The sequence below is a fragment of the Trichomycterus rosablanca genome, chromosome 13 (assembly GCF_030014385.1).
Source record: "Trichomycterus rosablanca isolate fTriRos1 chromosome 13, fTriRos1.hap1, whole genome shotgun sequence".
NCBI classification, from domain to species: Eukaryota; Metazoa; Chordata; class Actinopteri; order Siluriformes; family Trichomycteridae; genus Trichomycterus; species Trichomycterus rosablanca.
Window position 1 is genome coordinate 1,768,679 of NC_086000.1, and position 20,905 is coordinate 1,789,583.

At 45.8% G+C, this 20,905-nt stretch overlaps 1 protein-coding gene across 2 annotated transcripts in view; it reads right to left on the reverse strand.

The window, feature by feature from the left end:
* Positions 1-15,391, reverse strand: part of stac (SH3 and cysteine rich domain) — a 30,601-nt gene extending 15,210 nt beyond the window's left edge. For both annotated transcript variants that reach the window (XR_010014309.1, XM_063007891.1), the window contains exons 1-2: positions 15,080-15,391; positions 8,497-8,842 (exon numbers count right to left, since the gene is read on the reverse strand). Coding sequence is in view for 1 of the 2 variants with exons in the window: in XM_063007891.1 (XP_062863961.1) it covers positions 8,497-8,842; positions 15,080-15,232 (499 nt within the window). In the remaining variant the exon portion in view is untranslated. The remainder of the gene's footprint in view (positions 1-8,496; positions 8,843-15,079) is intronic.
* Between the last annotated feature and the right edge of the window lie 5,514 nt (positions 15,392-20,905).

A 20,905-nucleotide genomic window follows, 5' to 3' on the forward strand; every position in this document is an offset into this window, starting at 1 on the left:
CTGAAACACGTTTAAAACAAACACATTATTTACATGTTAAATTATTATAAAATACGCAAATCTTATACAAATTATATCTCAGCATGTGAACGTTTGGATGAGCGTCCACATTCGTTACAGTTTGTTAGCTATTAAATCCCGAACCCTGATTTCCTGTTTTCTCTTCTTTTCTTTGCATGAAAATCACAAAAATATCAAAGAGTCTCGATGATAAATATTAGAGTCAGTCAGAACTGAGCAGATGAATTTCAAAGAAAACTTCAAAGCTCTATTCGAGGAGAAACGACGACCTCTGATCCACAAACACTCGACGTTCTCTGTGTGAAAAACTCCTCATTAGATCCAGAGAACACAAACGATGGTGTTTAGCTGGGATTCAGGGAGAGCCGGGATCGGCGGTCGTAGCTTCTCCTACCATGAAGAATCTGAACTGCGTGTTCGTTTACAAACACTGAAAATGCATTAAAATCAGATTTTAAAATGCTTGAGGCTTCTTACTTTGAAAGGAACGTCTGAAGAGGATTTTCCGCCTCCGAGCATTTTAATATCCTGAGTATGAAAATCCAAAACAAGGACCTCATATCAAAATCACTTCCTTATTCACTCTAAGTATCTTATTAGCTCTAGTTTGGTTATTATAGGTGCAGAAGAACTTACCGAAGACTTTGCCTGCTCCGCCTTGGCAAGCTACAAAAAATTACAGAAGAGTTCCCTGAATATTAGGACCAAGATAAAGCAAATGAAGAACCTACCAAAGTCTAAACTCTGTAAACATTTGTATACCTTTATAAAGTGTTTAAAATCCAATACCACGCGTGCCGTTATCCCATCAGCCAATCGTGTGGCATGTCAACACGAGAGCTGAATTTGTGTTGTGTGAAAAAGTCATCCAGTGAGCGGCAGTTCTGCTAGCTAATAAGAAAGATCTGTGATATAAATAAGCTCAAATTTTTCCGGAAAGCACAACACGTCAAACCTTAAGGCGGGTGGGGCTCTAACAGAAGAGGATCCTTTCGCACAAGCTGGCAACATGGGCTCCTGAGCAAGGCCCCTGCACCGTCTGCATCTTTTTACCTGCACGAGGCGAGTTCATATGCGAATCAGCTTTGTGCACGGAGAGCCACACCCTGATCAGCATTATTCCTCAACTCTGTGCAGACGCCATCAATCAGCCAGCAGAGGTCGTAATTGCACCAGTTATGAGGTTCCTATCCGGCATTCCCCTACCTGTATGAACAACAGCCAAACGTTGTTCATGTAGCCGCCCGAGATTCGATACGATTTATTCGACATCCCAGCTCTGGTGTGCTAGCGTGTTTTACCGCTGCGCCACCTGAGCCGCTGCTTGTGGTGTATTGAGATACAATTGTAAATTGATGTGGATGATGTTGTTCTTTCAGCTGTTTCTGAGAAGCTCCTCGGAAGACTTTGGAGTGTCTCTGCGTATGGGAATTCGTGCCTATTTAGTCAGATGATGTTGATGTTCCGGTTTATTCGTGAGCTGTTCAGTGCAGGACACAGGAGCTTGTTTAATATAAACCGAGTCTTTATAGAGCTCGCTTTGAATATAACCGATTTATTACACCTGTTAGTGATTGATATGGCTGAAAAACATGACTTCATTAATTAGAAAAGGCGTCCCAATACTTTTGACTGTACAGTGTATCAGTGGGCACATTTACACAAAGGTGATGAGGGAGTTGATCACTGTCCTCCTTTAACAGATTGTTTTTAGGGTTTTTGTTTAATCCGCTTGGGTCAGATTTCCTAACGACGACGACGATGATGATGAGGAAGAGCTGATAAAATCAATCAGCAGCATGAACTTCACCTCCGTGAACTCTGTGCCGCCGGCGATCCGCTGTCCGATCGATGATCACGTGTCCGAGCGGTACGGAAACCAGAGCAGCGCGGCCCGATATAAACATCTGCATGTGTTCTCCGTCATGGACGTCCTGCTTAGGCGTGCGTATGATTGATAGGTGATTCAGGGGACGGTGACGAGCCAAGCGGAGCCATAAAAGGAAGCGGGTCGCCAGGGCCACGTTATGGGGTAACATTCGTGTAGGGCTCTTTTTTACAGATTGGCAGGTCTGTTCGAGGAAAATGATTTATGAAAATAAGTCAACACGTCGTCTGGAAACCACTGGGCAGCATAACGTGTCTCTCCGCGTGAGCCGAGGGGGTGATAGTGCGTGATAGTCTGCGGCTCTACTTGGCCGGAACAAGGGTGGCACGAGCAGAAGAGGAATTACTAAGAGGGGAACTGAAAATGACTAAATTGGGAGAATAAAAAGAAAGGCAGGACGCTCTCATGGACCCACTGCGATGCTACCAGGAACCCCAAGTTGGAAAACCCAATCGAACAACAAATTTAAAGAGGTAGCCTAGTGGTTAAGGTACTGGACTAGTAATCAGAAGGTTGCTGGTTCAAGCCCCACCACTGTCAGGTAGCTGCTGTTGGGCCCTTGAGCAAGGCCCTTAACCCTCAATTGCTCAGACTGCATACTGTAACAGTACTGTAAGTCACTTTGGATAAAGGCGTCTGCTAAAAGCTGAAAATGTAAATAGTGTTTAATGTCTATTTATTTGCTAAATTGAACAAATTGGATCATTATTATTAATAGTGGTGCTATAATCATTTTCATGTCTGGTTTTCCCCTCCCAGTATGACACACATAACGAATAAACATGCATACGCTTCATGTCCAAGGACGTTATTATAGTATTAAACATGTCAATTATAAAAACTCCCCGTTGTGACCATCAATCAGGACCATCAATCTTTTTTTCTTCATCTTGTTTCCTCTCCCCCCCCCCTCATGTCCTTCACGAATTCTTCTATATCTAATCACCGATTCTGGAGTGAGCACTTCTTTGAAGCCTCCTGCGTTTCCTGTGTGGATCGTTCGGCGGGACCGAATGTGCGCCGGCTCCTCTGAACACTTCAAAAGAGCTTTTATGCTCCCGCCTGATGCGTCCGATTGATCTTCTCGATTACAGGACCCGGTGGGTGACTACAGACGACTAGGGTTGCTACAAATAAGTGAAATGAGAGACCAGGAGTAACCAAAGCGATGACAAAGACCAAAGAAGGGCTGGAGAAGATGGCAACAGGCATGGCGGTGATGGTCAAATAGACGAAGATCTGGAAAAAACAAGTCAAGTAGCACCATCACCAAGCTACGACTGATGAAAGCCTTGATCTGGCCAGTAGCCTCTTGGATGTGAAGCCTGGACACTGAAGAACGAGGAAGAAAGACGCATCCAGACTTCCAGAAGTGCATCAAAAAATAGCTAAAAATCTCCTGGAGGAAGATGATCACCACTGAGCGAGTGTACGAGACGGCCAGAACAGAAAAGGAGCTCCTGAAACACGTTAAGTACCACAAGTTGGTTACTTTGGGCATGTGATGAAGCACCCGCGTGTCATAATTGAAGGTAGCGTTAGGACAGGACTTGTGGAAGGCCGAGAATTATTGATGAAATTTAATTTATAATGAAAGCCTCGGTCTGGTCAGTAGCCTCTTGGATGTGAAGCCTGGACACTGAAGGAAGAGGAAGAAAGACGCATCCAGGCTTTTGAGAAGTGCATCAAAAAATAGCTGAAAATCTCCTGGGGGAAGATGATCACCACTGAGCAAGTGTACGAGACGACCAGGACAAAAAAGAAGCTGCAGACTAGAAGGGCTAGTCTGCACATGCGACATGAGACAGGGAGCTTTGGAGAAAGCTGACGCATCTGTGCAGGCAACCATCACAAAGCGATAACAGCGTAGTCACTTGACATAATGATTAACTGCAATGACTGATCGATTTTCAAGACTTCTGCCCCTCATGAGCGATTTGATCCAGGATCAAAATCTTAAAAGTATTTTGTCCATCCATTGTGTGTCCAAAATAGTTGGCATCAGCACTGACGGGTGAGCTGTACCAGCTCTCTGCTTTTTTCAGTTGACAAACAGGACACATACAGAAGCCATGAATCGTCTCTCTAACTGTTGCTCTGCTTTTCTCTTCATCTATTCGTCTCGTCCGTTTTCTCTCTCGTCTGCGGTCCGGCTCTGGACGTCGGAGGAAGATTGATGCTCCCTTCACCCAGCCGTAATTCTTTTTCCTGTTCTTCATGGCTTCCTGTCAGTTCCCTGTGCAGCGTGGAAGTCTGATTAGACTCGGCGCAGATCGATAAAGGCCGTGTAGGACGCTCGGACTTTTTTTCCACTCGGAGTAACCCACACGGGGTTCGAATTAGCACGGCGGGCTACGAGACGTGTGTCGTTAGTGCGCTTAATGGTTCAGACCTGCTGTCCGAGACCGAAGTATGGTGGAGCCGCCCGCAGAGATCTCTAATCGGATCAGACGGCTGGAGGAAATCTTGGGAAACGTTGCCTGTTAACGGCGTTTAAATTGAGCGTGACTGCGTCCGCCGAGTTTCTGAACCTGCTCCTGTTAAGCACCGGAGATTGTGGCGCTCGAGTGGCGTGAGTTCAAATCTCAGCTCTGCGACCAACAAGCCGGGCACCTCGAGGGCAGTAGTTGGCTCGTCCGTTGGGTTGGATTACCACTGGTTGTAGACTTTTGGTTTGGAACACAGCCTGCTTTCATTGCTGCTGTTTCTTCGAGCTCTTTAAAATTGTATGTCTAAGGGTCTAGGACACCACCGAACCACAGCAAGAGCTATTATCTATTATCTAAATAAAGGAAACGAAGGAATTACGACCTCTGCTGGTTAACTGATCAGTCCATGACTCTCCGTGCTCGATACTGATCTTCGTATGAACCCGTCTGGTGCAGGTGAGAAGAAGTGGTCGGTACTGCACGTGTCAAGTGGAGTGGAGGTCTGCAGCAGTAGAGAGGAAGCAAAATGCAATCTGGTGATTGGCACCTTAAACGTCTTGGAAATAAATGTTCCGAAATAGGCTTGCCATTTATTGCGGTTCTTTTAAAGGTGTCTGAATGCACTGATGTACTTTCTAGTGTTCCTTCTTGATGGTAACAAACGAATTTCATAACCATGGCTGCAAAGTCAGTTTAGGGTGGGGTGGGGGGGGGGGGGGGGGGGGGGGGGGGTTGGACGGTCACCCCCATACACTACACACTGTGTTAATTTACTGGGTAAGAATTGTAGTGTGTGGTTTGAAACACAGTCCGTTCTAATTGGTGCTGTTTCTTTAAGATCTACGGATCTAGGACACCACCGAACCACAGCAAGAGCTACTATCTATTACATATTATCTAAATAAAGAAAACTTGGGATAGCACTGCATCCACCAAGGAGTGGTCAGTCAGGTCAAAGTGTCCATTTCCATTCAGATCAGTGACGCCAAGGAGAACGACCTTACAGTTAGACCTCATAATGAGGTAGAACTTCCAGTAGTTCCATTACAGACTTCTATTAGCGTCCAAACTCCAATAACTCATGACGAACTGGTCCTTTGAATAAAAACGCCGACTCCAAACGTCTCTTCGGCGAGAACGTCTGGCGTGGTCGATCCCTGTGGTCGTTCGCCGTTCTCGGAAGCGTCGGTGTCTCGGCTTCATTACCCACGCTGCAGTGGGGCGCTGAATCGCCATCTGGAGCGGCCGCGGAGTGACTGATGGCCAGGCCTGCAGATGTCTGAATCACGCCGCATCCAGATGATGGCCACATGCTGGACGCACGGACGGCCGCGACCATCCGACCATCTACGTCTGATACGTTTTTAATGGGCTGGTGAAACGATACGGCTGTTTTTTAGAGAAGCCTTCGCTGGCATGGTGGGTGCTGCACACCAACATGTGTCCTGGGGACCTGGGTTCAATCCTTGCCTTTGGTCCATACGACAGATTGGTGCAATTGAGGCTTGAGGGCCTTGCTCAGGGGTCCAACAGTGGTTGTATTTTGGTGGTGGTGGTCTGATCACTAGTCTAGCACCTTAACTACTGACTTAGCTACCACGTCCCACTGTTCCCTACAGGTGCTCCGGGTTTCTTCCACCTTCCAAAAACATGTAGTAGGTGTTGCACATCAATATGTGTCCTGCGGACCTGGGTTCAATCCTTGCCTTTGGTCCATATGGCAAACAAATCGGCATGGTGTTTCCGGGTGTTGCTGGACCCATTGTGGCCACGCCTTGGATGAAGCGGTTGGTGGAAATGAATAAGTAAACGTTTAAGGCTATTCTGATGACCAAAAGTATGTAGACGGCTCTAAAGTAGCCATTACAGCTTCACAAGCCATGCCTTTATGGATCTCCCATTATGAAAAGAGACATGGTCACGCAAACTGGGGGTTGTCCACATACTTTTGGCCATATAGTGCACAGTGGCTTTGGAGAGGCTGCAAACAAGTGCTTCAGTGATATCAGAAAGTCTTCCATCACCCTCCCTTGTCAGTGCGACCAAATGGCGACACCCACACACTCACAGGGGGGATCAGATTTGGACGTGTATTGTCTGGCTTCACTTTATGGGTGTAATAAATTGAATAAACATATAAAAACGCAACTAATAAACATTTAATGCTCCTGTTTGCACCAAAGAGAGAAGAGTTTAAATCCATTTTTGAGTGTTTTTTTCCTTAATTAAAATACTTTTTTTATTTCTCGGTGATTTCATGCAAAATTAGTGTTGATTTGCTGACCCACCGTGAGCTGTTGGACGTCGCATATCCAAAACAAACTGTATTAAAACGATCTACAGGATCTTTTCAACTAGAACAACGAAGAAGAGCTTCTCACAAGACTTTGAAGTCTGTGCGTATGGGGATTTGTGCCCGTTCAGTCAAAAGAGCTGATTTGTATTTGTACAGGGGTGCAGTCATGCTGGAACAGGGAAGAGCCTTCCCTAAACTGTTGCTGCAAAGTTGGAAGCATGTATTTTTTATATATAATTGATTTTGACACCTGTTAGGAACTGCTGTGGCTGAACACATGAATTCAGTCATTCCATTTAGTGTATTTATAGAGAATCTGACCAAGAGTGTCCAAACATTTGTATCCGTCTGTATTTTATTCTGTATTTATAGTGATTTGATGCTGTTTGGGACTGTGTTCATACCTAATGGAGCCATAAAGTGTATTTCTAATAATAAACCAAACGTATTTGGACACTAATCAATCAAGCTTTGAATGTAAAAGTCGTCGGTTTTGATCGGAACGATTTCACACAGCGAGTATCGATCACGGTGAAGATCAAGGAGCTTTGATAAGTCTGTGTCCTCCTGCACAAAATAACGAAACGGCGCTTGGATGGAAGAAGGAGCTACAGAGCCACAGCGAACTCCTTCAACAGTGCAGCCGGTACAGCTGGTTCCATCATCCGCAAATGTGAAAAGTTCATGGAACCACTAATAGTTCCCGGACAGGAGCGGCACACGAGATTTCCCAACCCGCTCTAAACAGACCAATATATAATCACTCGATAAATACAATTCACATCCTCACATTTCTGTTGGACTGTAATAAAACTGATGTTGTGAATCAGGGGTGTCCAAACTTTTATTGTCGGGGGCCAGATGGAGTAAAAAATATGCAAAACAACTAAAAATATAATAAACCTACTTGATTACTAACAATTCCACTTCAGTTTTTACTCACCAGTTTATAATCCTAATGGGAAGACTGTTATACTTCTTTAAATTAAACATACCCACTTCCCTCTTAACCTTGTTTGGAATTGGGGGAAAGAAGACAGGGAGAGTTTTAGATTAGCTTTATGTGAGAGCGCCACCCAGAGTTCAAACTATGATTTTTATTCTTTTAAAAAACCTGCTGAATAGTGGGCCGTTAGAAAAATGGTAACGGGCCGCAAATAGTCGTAGTTTGGACGCCCCAATCAATACAATACGGCATACAATCATTTTATAAACGCTTCTTGATTTACGCTGGAGATACGTCCCCATAGATCTGACAGAATCCTTCACTTAAAATGACTTAAACGCGTTTGATTGGTGGATGTGCTGCGGAGACGATGGTATCCGGGCTGATCTGGATGCGTAACTCGGCTGTGCTATCGGCCTTTCCACACATTTCTGCTTTGCCCCCCTTTGTTACCCCAATCCAGCTGGGTCAAGTGTGAGGGCCGAGACCAGGGTGCGACCCCTCCGACACACTTGTAGCCACAGATCGCTTCTTTTCACCTACCAGGGGCCGCTCGAGTACAGAAGAGGTTATAATTACTGTAATTAACAGTTTTCCAGCCGTGTGTCTGTCTAGGCGCCCTGCCGGCTGATAGCACAGCTGAGATTCAAACTGGAGTACCGAACCTGACCAGGATAAAGAACATGATTACAGTATCCCTGTGCTGAACAGGGTGGAGTTTAGGCCCCGGGCCCTTGCAGCTTGACCAGGATAAAGTGGTTTACTCCTAGTGTAGCTACTATAAGCAGAACTGATACATCAGATCATTAAAACTAGACGTCGACTCCCCTTATTTTAGTGATCTGGTATGAGCAGATCTGTGATTGGCTGATGGAATTAACCCTAAGCCCCGCCCCTTCCGACCGTGTGATCTTACCTACGATCATGTGATGGCAGATGTCGCAGAAGTGCGGCTTCTTGAACGTGTGCTCCAGGAACGTGTGAGCCGTGGGGTCGGGCGGACGCGGCGCCCGCGACGGCGAGCAGATGGTCAGGGGCATCCCGCCCGGGCCCAGGGGAGGGGGGGACAGAGGCGGGGCGGGCGTAGGAGGCGGCGAGGCGCAGGACGCGGGCGGGGCCGGCGAGGACACGCCCACGGTGCTGAGCTGACCCGTGCTGCAGCTGTTACTGACCTCGGTGCTCGGACGCTGGAAGAAGTTGTCGGCGCTTTTGCTGCGGAGGCTCTTGGTCCTGAAGGACAGCGAGCGCTTCAACTTCTGCAGCTGCGGAGAAATCAGAGAGACAGATCATTCCTGGTCAGGTCGCTGTGGGTCCAGAGCCACCCTAAACCACTGTTTGAATGCCCTGGACAGGTTGATCCATCGCAGACCAACCTCACGTTCACTCTTAACTGGTTCGTTTAGGTCAGAACCCCACTGGTTCCGGTACCACATGGACATACGGGGCCCAAAGGACCAACCCTATCTAGAGCAGCCAATCCACCTTCTGCATGTTTTGAGAACACCCACAGAAAACCTAGAACAGACTCCTCAGAGACAGCAATACAAGGCGAGGATCAAACCCAGGGTGGGTTGAGTACCAAGCGATACCGGTACCACTTTAAAACATGCAGACCTTGTTTAGAGCAGCCAATCCACCTTCTGCATGTTTTTGAGAGCACCCACTGAAAACCTAGAACAGACTCCTCAGAGACAGCAATACAAGGCGAGGATCAAACCCAGGGTGGGTTGAGCACCAAGCGATACCGGTACCACTTTGAAACACGGAGAACTTGTTTAGAGCAGCCAATCCACCTTCTGCATGATTTTGAGAGCACCCACAGACTCCTCAGGGACAGCACGAGCAGAGGATCGAACCCAGGGTCGCGGTGGGTTGAGTGCCACCCGAAACCAAGAAGTCGGTTTATTGCATTGAAGCACACGTAGTAGCCAATCCACCTTCTGCACGTCTTAGGGAGAACAAGAACATTTACATTAGATTTAAATTAAGGATGAAGGGCCTTGCTCAGGGGCCCAACGGTGGCCACTTGGCAGTGGTGGGGCTTGACCTTGCAACTATTACTAGTCCTGCCCTACTGGGACGTTTACCCGCAGCAACTTGCAGTAGCCAATCTACCTTCTGCACCCTTTAGGAGGTGCACCTGACTGTTGACACTGACTGACGGGGACGATGTATCCTAGCGGTTAAGGTACTGGAATAGTATTCAGAATGTCGCTGGTTCAATCCCCACCACTGCCAGGTTGTCACTGTTGGGCCCTTGAGCGAGGCCCCTCAATTGCTTAGACTGTGTACTGTCACAGTCGCTTTGGATAAAGAAGTCTACTAAATGCCGAAAATGTAAATGTAGACAAGGGTCGGGACCCAGAACAGGTACCCAGTGTACCCGCTGTTAGATGTCGTTACACTCTTGGCTGTGTAATGTGGACGTGGCGCGCTAAATCATGCCAGTCTGTTCCGGACGGGTGGACGGTGCCAGAGCGAGCAGATCCACCGAGCGCCCCCAGTTCAGCACGATTACTCATCGGGATCTAAACGAAGCCCTGGTTTAATCCGGAGTTATTAACGGAGCGCGGAGGGGCGGGCCAGGACGACGAGAGAGACGGATGGGAAAGAGATGGGTGCCCGTCCGTCTCCCCCGATACATAACCTCCTCCTGCGCTGCGCGTCGCCCAGCGGATCAATCACGGCCTGGCGTTGGTCCGAATTAGCCGACGATGCCCAGCAGGACCGTCGCTTTTAGCCTATTAAAACCGACTCCCCACCGCTCCGAGGAGGATTACATAACGCCGAATTAAAAGATCGTTCTGCTCTCTCTGGAACGGATCTGTAGTTTAAAAAAAAATCACATGATACTAAAAAGAAACCGAACGCCGTCGTGGAGGGTGAGGAAATGAAGCCGGGTGCCAGCAGGGTGCCAGCGTGGTGCGGTGCCTAAAGGACAACAGCCGCGTTCGACAAGCGGAAAATTCCTTCTGGGTTACATTCGCCAGTGTGCGACTTGGCCACGTTGGGTTCCGTGTATTGTTTCCAGGAGCAAGAACGGCTCAGCCATGAGAGCTGCAACACTTGGAAGAGCTGAAGAGTCTCTCTGAGCTCTGGAGTCAACATCAGCACTCCTGTCTGAGGTCCTGGCTGTAAAGCACACTACAGCTGGACACCGGAGCGGCGGGAGCGACCGCGCACACGGGACGGGAGGGTGACGGTCCGCGGCTCTCCCCGGCCAGAAAGGAAGTACAGTGGGTGAATTCGAACCATTCTGACCACCTCAGAACCCAGATCCCCCACTAGCCCCCCGCCCTCAGGCACCGTGTGTGTAGCACTACATACAAATGCATGTAATGCTGCACCAAGACATCTCATTTATGAATAGAAAATGTCGTCCATATACTTTTGGCCATGAAATAAACGTGAATCGGATTCATTTATTCAAATCGGATTCGGGTTCAAATGGAGCTTCGGCTGATAGTGAACGTGTTTCACCCAGATTCGTCTCGTCAGCTGCTTTTGGCATGTGCTCGTGTAGAGGTGTTATAGTGCTCACACACACACACACACACACACACACACACACACACACACACATTGTTCGTCATTTGCTTTGACATATACACAACGTTACATAGACATCGTCCTATTTATTTAGCTGGGGTGTTTCACTTGCATTGATTGTGTAACAATCTGTTTTACTACTGCTTTGTCCTGGTCAGGGTCTCGGTGGGTCTGATTCGTTGGGCGAACGGCAGGAAATACAGCAAACACACATTCAAACACACACACACACACACTTACACTCAGGGCAATTTCCAGTAGCTCTATTCAGCCTGACTGCACGTCTTTGGACTGTGGGAAGAAACCGGAGCACCCAGAGGAAACCCACACAGACACGGGGAGAACATGCAAACTCCACACTGAAAGGACCTTGTCCGGTCAGCCGGGGAATCGAACCCAGGCCCTTCTAACTGTGAGGCAACAGTGCTGCACACTGTGTCTGGAGGAGTGTTTGCACCACAGGGTGCACCTTGCAGAACAGTCATCGGTCCTCATATTGGCTTTCTCCAAACAGACGTCCGTCCAGGGTTTGAATCCCCAGTGGTTCTGCTGGCATGACTGGCTATGTCTGAGGGAGGGGGGTGTCCGGCGTGTTACTGCGCTGTGCCCAAAGATTCTGGGGAAACTGGACCCATCACAACCCTGACCGGTGGTAATATGTGAAGATGAAATGATGGAGTCTCACAGAGAGCCGTAACACGTACGGAGAGTCACCACGCTATCCGGGAATCCTATTTATCGTGCAAACCTCGACCAGTTGCAGCAACAAGGAACCCCCGTTCGACCGTTCCCACTCGGGCACGGCTGACTGATATGCCTGCTGGACGCCACGCCAGGCTGATGACTAATTAAGTACAATTATAATTAAGTCACGTTCATGAAAAATTAAGCACTACTTCCAATCTGTCCCGAAATCTGAGTCTAAAAAAAAGTCCTGGCCTTACTGACGCAGCTAAATTACGCCGAACGATGTTATCAGACAAGCCCAGACGTCCGGCGTCTGCTGCTGCTCATAATGGGTTCAAATTAAAGATCTGATCTTTATCTGATCCGTAAAAAGTTCCCTCTGCAGCTCTCTAATAAGCACGGCGTGGTGCTGCCGTGCTCCGTCCCACACGGACGATGCCACTGTTTGGGTTAAGCACTTTTTCCATAAACAATGGACGGCCATGCGGGGAAATAATAACAAATCTTCTGTTTCTGTAATAACTCAGTGTGTTCGGCTCGGCAGTGAGCGGTGAAATGTCTCGGCTGTGTTCCCTCGAGAGACGAGCGTGTGTTTGCAGCACAGGATTTGTTGCTTGTGTTTGTGTGTGAAAGGAAAAAGATTCTTGTCCACAAAATAAAAAATAAGATGCAAAAATATCCCAGATACAGTGTAAAGTACTTGTACTTATACACAAAATATGAACACGAGACTTTTTTGAGCATCACACTATATTAAATTTGATAATAAGCAAATATTAAATTTTAGATCAATGCAAAAAATACAATAAATGATTGTTTTGCTATTAAAGACGTTTTTATGCAGCAAATAGCATCATGGTAAAGATGAAGATGCCGTGTTCACCATGTTCTCCTAACCTAATAATAAGGTCATAAAACCAGCCAGCGGTCACATTCGAAAAAAGTTGCAGGATGAACGGAAAGCAGCAGAAGCAACAGTTAGACAGAGAATAATAAACAGTAAACTGCACCTCTGCTAAAAATAAGGGTGGTCATGTTTGGAGAATGGTGCTCACTACTGCTGGCCGGTCGGGTATCTCTCATAACCCCCAACTTCTTCTTATGGCAGGGGCCCTTCAATAGATCCGGTACAGGGTGTTACTGCATTGTGCCCAGTGATTCTGGGGGTAACTGACCCAATACAACCCTGACCACGATGAAGCAGTGGTAAAACATAAACCTGTACTGAAAAAAACGGGTCCCGTAAGTGTCCAGGTATGTTCTCCCCATGACCCAACAGCATAGTAAACATCAGTGATGACAGAAAGGAAACGGGCAGCACATCTCTTCAGCTCCAGCTGACCCGTCCATACATTTGTGGGTTAATTGTAGCTCTCAGGGCCACCGATGACCCAGATTGTTTTCAGCGAGCTGTGAAAAGCCTTAAATGCCAATACGGGTGACAACGCGCCTCCCACGAACTCGCCCACCACCCCGCAGATCAGTCTGACTCTCGTCTTCCTCGTTTCTGCCTCGCAAACAGAAACAAACGATCCAGTCGTCACAGAGAGCTAAAAACAACCCCGCAGCTTCATGACGAACGTCACGTCTGAGGGACGCGATCTGATCTTATTACCGTGTTTCTGATCCAGAAGAACTGAGAGGTAACGAGGAGCTCCAAACCAATCCTAGTTCTTATTTACTGATGATGGACCGGAAGATTTCATGTAAACTGACATTCTGACATGCAGCAAAAAATCATTTCAGTTCTAATTCTGAATTTTCTAAATTCATTCAGCGTAAATAAGTGAAGATAAAACATTCATCAACTCTGAATAATAAATTAATTACATTTGAAATGATGAACATATTTTATTGTATTAAATCAGCCGAGTGGATTCGTCATATTTAAATAAAATGAAATCAATATAAAATTATCGTGTATTTAGATTTTTTAAACAATAACTATCATTAAATGACCAAAAACACATAAATAAAAATCAATAAATATAGTTCATGAAAAACACACATACTTTAGGAGGGGGATTGTTATTTATAGTAAAGATTTTATTGTACTGGAACTGTACTGACACCAAGTACTGAACTAGTACTAAACTGAGCACTGAACTGAGTAGTGAAATAGTACTAAACTGGGTACTAAAATGGTACTTAAACCAAGTATTGAAACGGTACTGAGAACTGAACTGGTACTGTTACAAATTACTGAACTGAGTACTGGTGAGAACTGAAATAGGTACTTAGAGAACTGAACTAAACTGGTACCAAACTGAGCACTGTCGTGATACTAAGTACTGAACTGTACTGTACTGGTACCAAGTACTGAACTAAGTAGTAAAATAGTACTAAAATGATATCGTACCAAGTACTAAACTGGTACTAAACTGGTACAGAGAACTGAACTGGTACTACTGTACTGACACCAAGCACTGAACTAAGTAGTATAATAGTACTAAAATTGTACTGTACTGATACTGAGTACTGAACTGGTACTGTTACCAATCACTGAACTAAGTACTGAAGTGGGACTTATAGAACTGAGTAATGTACTGACACCAAGTGCTGAACTGTTACTAAACTGGGCACTGTTCTGATACTAAGTTCTACAATGGGTACTGAAACAAAGTACCAAACTGGTAATGTTACTGAGCTGAGTACTGAAATTGTACTGAACTGGTACTGAAAACTGAACTGGTACTTAAGAGAACTGTACTGACACCAAGTACTAAACTGGTACTAAACAGAGCACTGGGCTGATATTAAGTACTGAACTGAGTACTGAACTGAGAACTGAACTGGTACTAAACTGAGCACTGTGCTGATATTAAGTACTGAACTGGTACTAAACAGAGCACTGGGCTGATATTAAGTACTGAACTGGTACTAAACAGAGCACTGGGCTGATATTAAGTACTGAACTGAGTACTGAACTGAGAACTGAACTGGTACTAAACTGAGCACTGTGCTGATATTAAGTACTGAACTGGTACTAAACAGAGCACTGGGCTGATATTAAGTACTGAACTGGTACTAAACAGAGCACTGGGCTGATATTAAGTACTGAACTGAGTACTGAACTGGTACTAAACTGAGCACTGCTGATACAAAGTACTGAAATGGTACTGAGAACTGAACTGGTACTAAACTGGGCACTGTTCTGATACTAAGTACTACAATGGGTACTGAACTGGTACTGTTACCAATCACTGAGCTGATATTAAGTACTGAACTGGTACTGAACTGGTACTGCTAGTGTGTTGCGGTACCTTGGACTCGTGCTGGTTGGAGGATGTAGGAGACAGTGGAGGTAGTGGTGGAGGTGGTGGTGGTTGTGGAGGTGTAGGTTCGAGCTGCTCCGGCACTTGTTTCTCCTCTTCGTTCTGCTCCAGGTTCATGTTAATGTTCAGCGGAGGGATCATCCTGCTGCTGTGATGCGGTCAGTCTGAGGGTTAAATCTGTGTAATAATAAACTTTACATTCTGCTGTCCGTCCCTGCTGCGCCACTCAGCGCAGCTCACATCCCGCAAACACACTCAGAACAGAGCTGAAGTCCGGACTAAACGCGAGTCCGGCTGAATTAAGACTAATAAAGACGAATTAAGACTAAAGTCTGGACGCGTTTAACCGCTGAAGCTACTTCGCTAATTCTGAGTGACCGTTACTGCTGGCGCGCGAGACGCGATCAAACTGGAGGCGCGCGCGCCCGCTCATCCAAAGTCGTTTAGTGCATCAACCAATCAGATCACTGCTGATGCGGAGGATTACATCCTCACGGTCTGAGACGCATCACCGCTAATAAAAAACTAGTGCGAGTGGGGGTCTAATTTTAGTTTTAAAACTCCAAAAGAAATACATTTTATTTAGGGGAATGTATTTAAGATGGTTTTCTGAGGAGGAAGAATTGTTTTAATTAGTAAATGTGGCTATTTTTAGCATAGGTGTTTTTTCTCAGTTAGCATTTGGTGTTTCTTGTGTTATGGAGTCATAAACACTGACACTTATTTAAGTTTTAGTTTTATGTGAAATTTTCTGCAGGTCTTTAGATTTTTTCTGGAATTTTTTGTGACTTCTGGGATGGCTTTGGAGAACATATAGAGACAATGACTCTTACTGTGATTCAGTGGGGTCCTAGAGTAGGGTTGCCAACCGTCCCATAAAACACGGAATCGTTCCTTATTTGGAAACTAAACATCACGTTCCGTATTGAACCGATATGGGACGCACTTTGTTCCGTATTTTTATCAATGGGAGAGAAATGCTGCAGATTAGACAGACTGCTGCTACCGTGGGAATTAGAAAGCGTTTGGTTATTATTTTAAGTAATATTTACATTTAGTCTTAGTAACGTCGAGTGTGCGCAGGCATTTCAGCATAACAACCTGTTTATTACTCTGCTTTCTCAGTAGCGCACTGGGCAGAGCGCATCGCGCATATTTTTCCACCCTTGGTTCGAATCCGGCTTAGGCCGAAACTAAAGTAACACAAGCAGGGCCAGCGCTATGGGGGCACTTAGATTTTCTCACTGCCCCCCTAAGCAACGCAGTTCCTTATTTCCAGTTCTGAAAGTTGGCAACCCTATTCTAGAGCCAAAGACATGGCTTCGTAACAAGTCAAGTTTAGATCTTGACATAGTGTTCCTGTAGAAACTTTAACACAGCTGCTGGAGTTTGGTGTCCTATACAGGAATTGTTGTTGTTTGTTTCACAAATCTAGAGATTCCAGTTCCGGTTCCAGTTTGGAGTTTGAGAATGCCATGTAATGCCAGCTGTGGAACCAGGACTTACCGGTCAACTTCAGGTCCCAACATCACAAATGCTTTTGAGTTTAAAAGAATGGAAATTCTTGCAGTTCCAAAATATAGTGGGAAAAGCTTCCAAGAAAAGCAGACAATATGAATATGATTCAATATTGATGCCCATTGTGTTGGGTGAGATGTTTGGGTGTTAACTCTCCACAAACTTTTAAAAGTTGGATATCTTGTGAAATCCTGTTTTTGTGAGGGCATCCGAGGTAAACACACACACACACACACACACACACACACACACCTGGTCCTGCCGGCCTTAGAAGTCAAATAATGCAGTCGTCTTGTGACTTGAATTGTAAACATCGCTGAATGACGGAATGGAAACTTTCTGCCCATTTACGCTCATTTACTTACCAATTTCGGTAAATCCAGACCTCCTACCCTACTGTAATCTGATGCATCTGATTAAATCAGATCCCACGTCACTTCTGATTCCATTTACCCATTTGGAGACGCTTTTAACTAAGTGGTGCAGAATCACGATGAGGGAGAAGCAGGTCGAGCATCTGCAGCACTTCAGATTTTCAGTAACGGTGCTCTGGTTCCTACTAATGAAAGGATCTGTTCCACCGAACTGCTGTCGGGGTCCAGATGTATACAAAGCGACTTACAGTTATGAGGGTTTTATGAGGGTTAGGAGGCTTGCTCAGGGGCCCAACAGTGGTAGCTTAGTAGAAGTAAACCTTCTGATTACTAGTCCAGTACCTTAACCAGTGAGCCACCCACTGGACACATTTTTGGAACAGAAAAGGACCTTCCCTAAACCATTGCTGCAAAGCTGGAAGCTTATTATTGATTTATTACACCTGTGTGCATGAAACACGTACTTTTAAAAGCCTGGAGTGTCCTAATTCTTTTTGTCTAAATAGTGCAGATAATAATAGTAAATAAGTAAAAAACAACAAGTACCATAGAAACGCTGATACTCAGCCAGTCGTTTTTAATGTGGACTCTATAACCATTTGTCTCTAGCGCACCGAGCTGAGCTGTAAAAATAATAATGAATAATTCCTGTATTTATTTTTACACTCTGTGATTGTATAAACGCACGGCGATGATGATGATGAGGCTGATGGGAGCGCGGCCCATTTTTCCATTACTGTGGTTTACATCTACAGCGCAGATCTGAATGATAAAACCTCTACAGGACCCGCTGAAGTCCGTCCAGAACCTCATCATGGAGATAATGGAGAATTATTTTTATACTGCTGGAAGACTAAACACCACTTCTGGGTGAACCTTGTCCCCGCGGGCTGCTGGAGGCTTCGTTTCAACACACACACCACTGAAATACATGAAACCTGTAGTAGATTTGTACAGAAAACACAGTTTCTGGGTTTATTTGCTATTTGTCTCAGCGCCTAAACCAGACAGTAGGAGTCGCTGTTGCAAAGGCCTGAAGGATTTTGTTTACATTTGCATTCATGGCATTTAGCAAAGACAATCATCTAAAGTGATTTCAATTATGACTAAATACAATCTTAGCAGTTGAGGGCCTTGCTCAGGGGTACAACAGTGGAAATTTGGCAATGGTGGGGCTTGATCCGTGAACCTTACCTTGGAGTCATGGAGCAGTTGCTTCCAGTCAAGGTCTGGAAGAAACCCAACTGCTCGCTTTATTCTGAATGGAAAAGCTTCAAATCAACAGAAGAGTGGTTGCAAGGTAAAGCTTGCTTGACTGTAAACAGTGTCCCATCTATCCCAGCAGCTTCACATTTCACGATTCTGAAACGCAAGCCATTGGGTTTTCTTCCTGACCTTGGCTAGAGGCCACTGTTCAGTGGTGCTTTGTGGCAGCCGTCCTACCAGCTGTGCCAGTGTGCCGCCCCTGGGTGAAACAGCAGTGACAGTGTGTGTGTGTGTGTGTGTGTGTGTGTGTGTGTGTGTGGACCCCCCACTGTGCTGAACCGTACAGCTCTCATTATAGAGATGATGCCCATCAGAGTCGCTCGTTACTGCTAATGAGAGCAATAAAAGAGCACCACAAGGAAGAGAAAAGACAGAAAATAGTCACAAGTTTACACACCCTGGTAAACACCGTTTATCCGTTTATTGAGGCAGATTTCGGACGCGGAGACACGCTGATGAATCCTGAACGTTCAGACTCATGGAGTGGACATACTGGGAGTCGTGCGTCAGTAGCTACATGATCCTTCAGCTCCGAATGCATTATTCATTAAGGAACTCGTTAAATACGCCGTCTGCGCAGATCAGGCGGGAAGTGAGAACCAGATGCAGAGCGCTAATCTGATCTGATCTGAGATCAGCCTTCCTCACCAAACAATCCAGATTCTCCTTCTTGCTAATGAAGCTTTTATGGACTGAGTGGCTTCAATCTTCGTTTACACAGGGGATGGTGGGAACCTAGTATTTCAAGCGATTCACAGTATGTCCGTGATTTTTGATGCAACCCAGGCAACACAAACGATGCATCTTACTCTCTCTGCTCTGCACAATCTGGTCCCACTGTGGTTTACAAGGTGTGACATAAAGCCTCCACAAGGGGGCGTTTATGTACAAGTTCTTTTTTTATTTCTCTGTGACCTATTGTTTTGGCTCGTGACCCTTAGGGTTTGAAAAACTCTGGCTTAGTGGGTAGAGCTTTAGGCTATCAAGAAGAATGTTGTGGGTTCGAATCCTGGTTTCGCCATGGTGGCTCCTTAAGCAAGGCCCCTAAGCCTGCTTAAAGCTCTGACCCCAGCTTCAAAACAAGTGGTGATACATGGAAAGAGAATTTCGTGTGATGTATATATGACGAATAAAAGCGTTCCATCTGCCCTAGAAGCGCACAAATCAGAAAAAGTTGGGACATTATAGAAAATGTGAATAAAAATGCTATATCTTACATTTACTGTGACTTTTATTTCATTGCAGACAGTATAAACTCAAGATATTTCATTTATTAATAAACATCCATTCCTGCATTTCAGGCCTGCAACACATTCCAAAATAAGTTGGGACGGGGCTGTATTAGGGCTAGCGATGAGGTAAAATAATTAAATAATGACGTGATATCAACAGGTGATTGTAAACATGATTTTAAACATAAACATCCACATATTTTTTGCATTTTCCATACTGTCCCAACTTTTTTGACACACGGTTGTATAACAGCAAGCTGAACCATTAACAAGCACACACAGAAACATCGATAATGTAAATAAAAGCATTTCTAGTGAAGCAAAATGGAGCAATACTGAAGAGAATAAAACAGCGACGCTCGGATAACAGTGTGCGACACCGATACCCCGGTGGTCCGGTGGTGAGTTCGAGGCTCAGAGATGCTGTCGGCCCGGCCGCGAGCTTACCAGACAGTTAGCAACGTCTTTTTTATCTTCTATTTATTCCTCCCCTCCACCACTTTCATCAAATCTAGTCGTGTTCAATATAGTCTGCTAGGAGAGTCTCAGTCTGTTGCCACTGACCGCTTCTTTTCACCTGCTTGAGGCGGTAACCACGGTATCCGTGAGTACTGAGAGTCACGCACTGTTATCCGTGATCACCCACCCCTTGCGCAGACGCCTCACGCGGCCAGCAGAGGCCGACAGAGGCTGGAATCGCAGCAGGTCGGAAGCACATGTGCTGTTCTATAAATATTCGACCCCCGGCGGGTTGCCAGATTTTCCGACCTCACCGTAAATCTCCCGATTCTAAACACAGATGTGATCGTTTCTATGTGCGAGTGGAAAATCTCTTCCCATGTAGAGTCGTGCTGGCCTGAGCAACCGGACGGAGCTAAAAACAGAACATGCATTTAACCCGGCAATCCCACCGGGCCAACACACACACACACACACACACACACACGTCAGCGTGGCGTGACTCACCCCTCACAGGAAACGACTGATCTTTTGTTATTTATCAGAACCATCAGTGTTGCTTCTTTATGAGCTACATTTAGCCTGTAGCCTATCGGTTGCTCGGTACACTGTCAACCACCTTTACTCTATCTATCAATAGAATGGGAACTTCACAGGACCCCCCACTGACCCCAGGATGTGTATGTGGTCATTACATAGTAATGACACAGTAGTGTGTGTTCTAGTTTGAGAGCAGCAGGTGCAGCAGGGTTGGGAATTTTCATGCTGTTTAAACATACTAGCCTTTTTATTAGGAACTCTTTATCAGGAACACTAGAGACAGCAGATCTGCTGGTTCGTACCAGACGCCATGTATGGCATCACTGAGTCTTGCTCGCCCAACAACCTGGCGCTGGCTGCCAACAGCTGCCTGACACCCCTTGCTTTTTCGGAGATCGTTCAACCCAATCGTCCGGCCATAACGA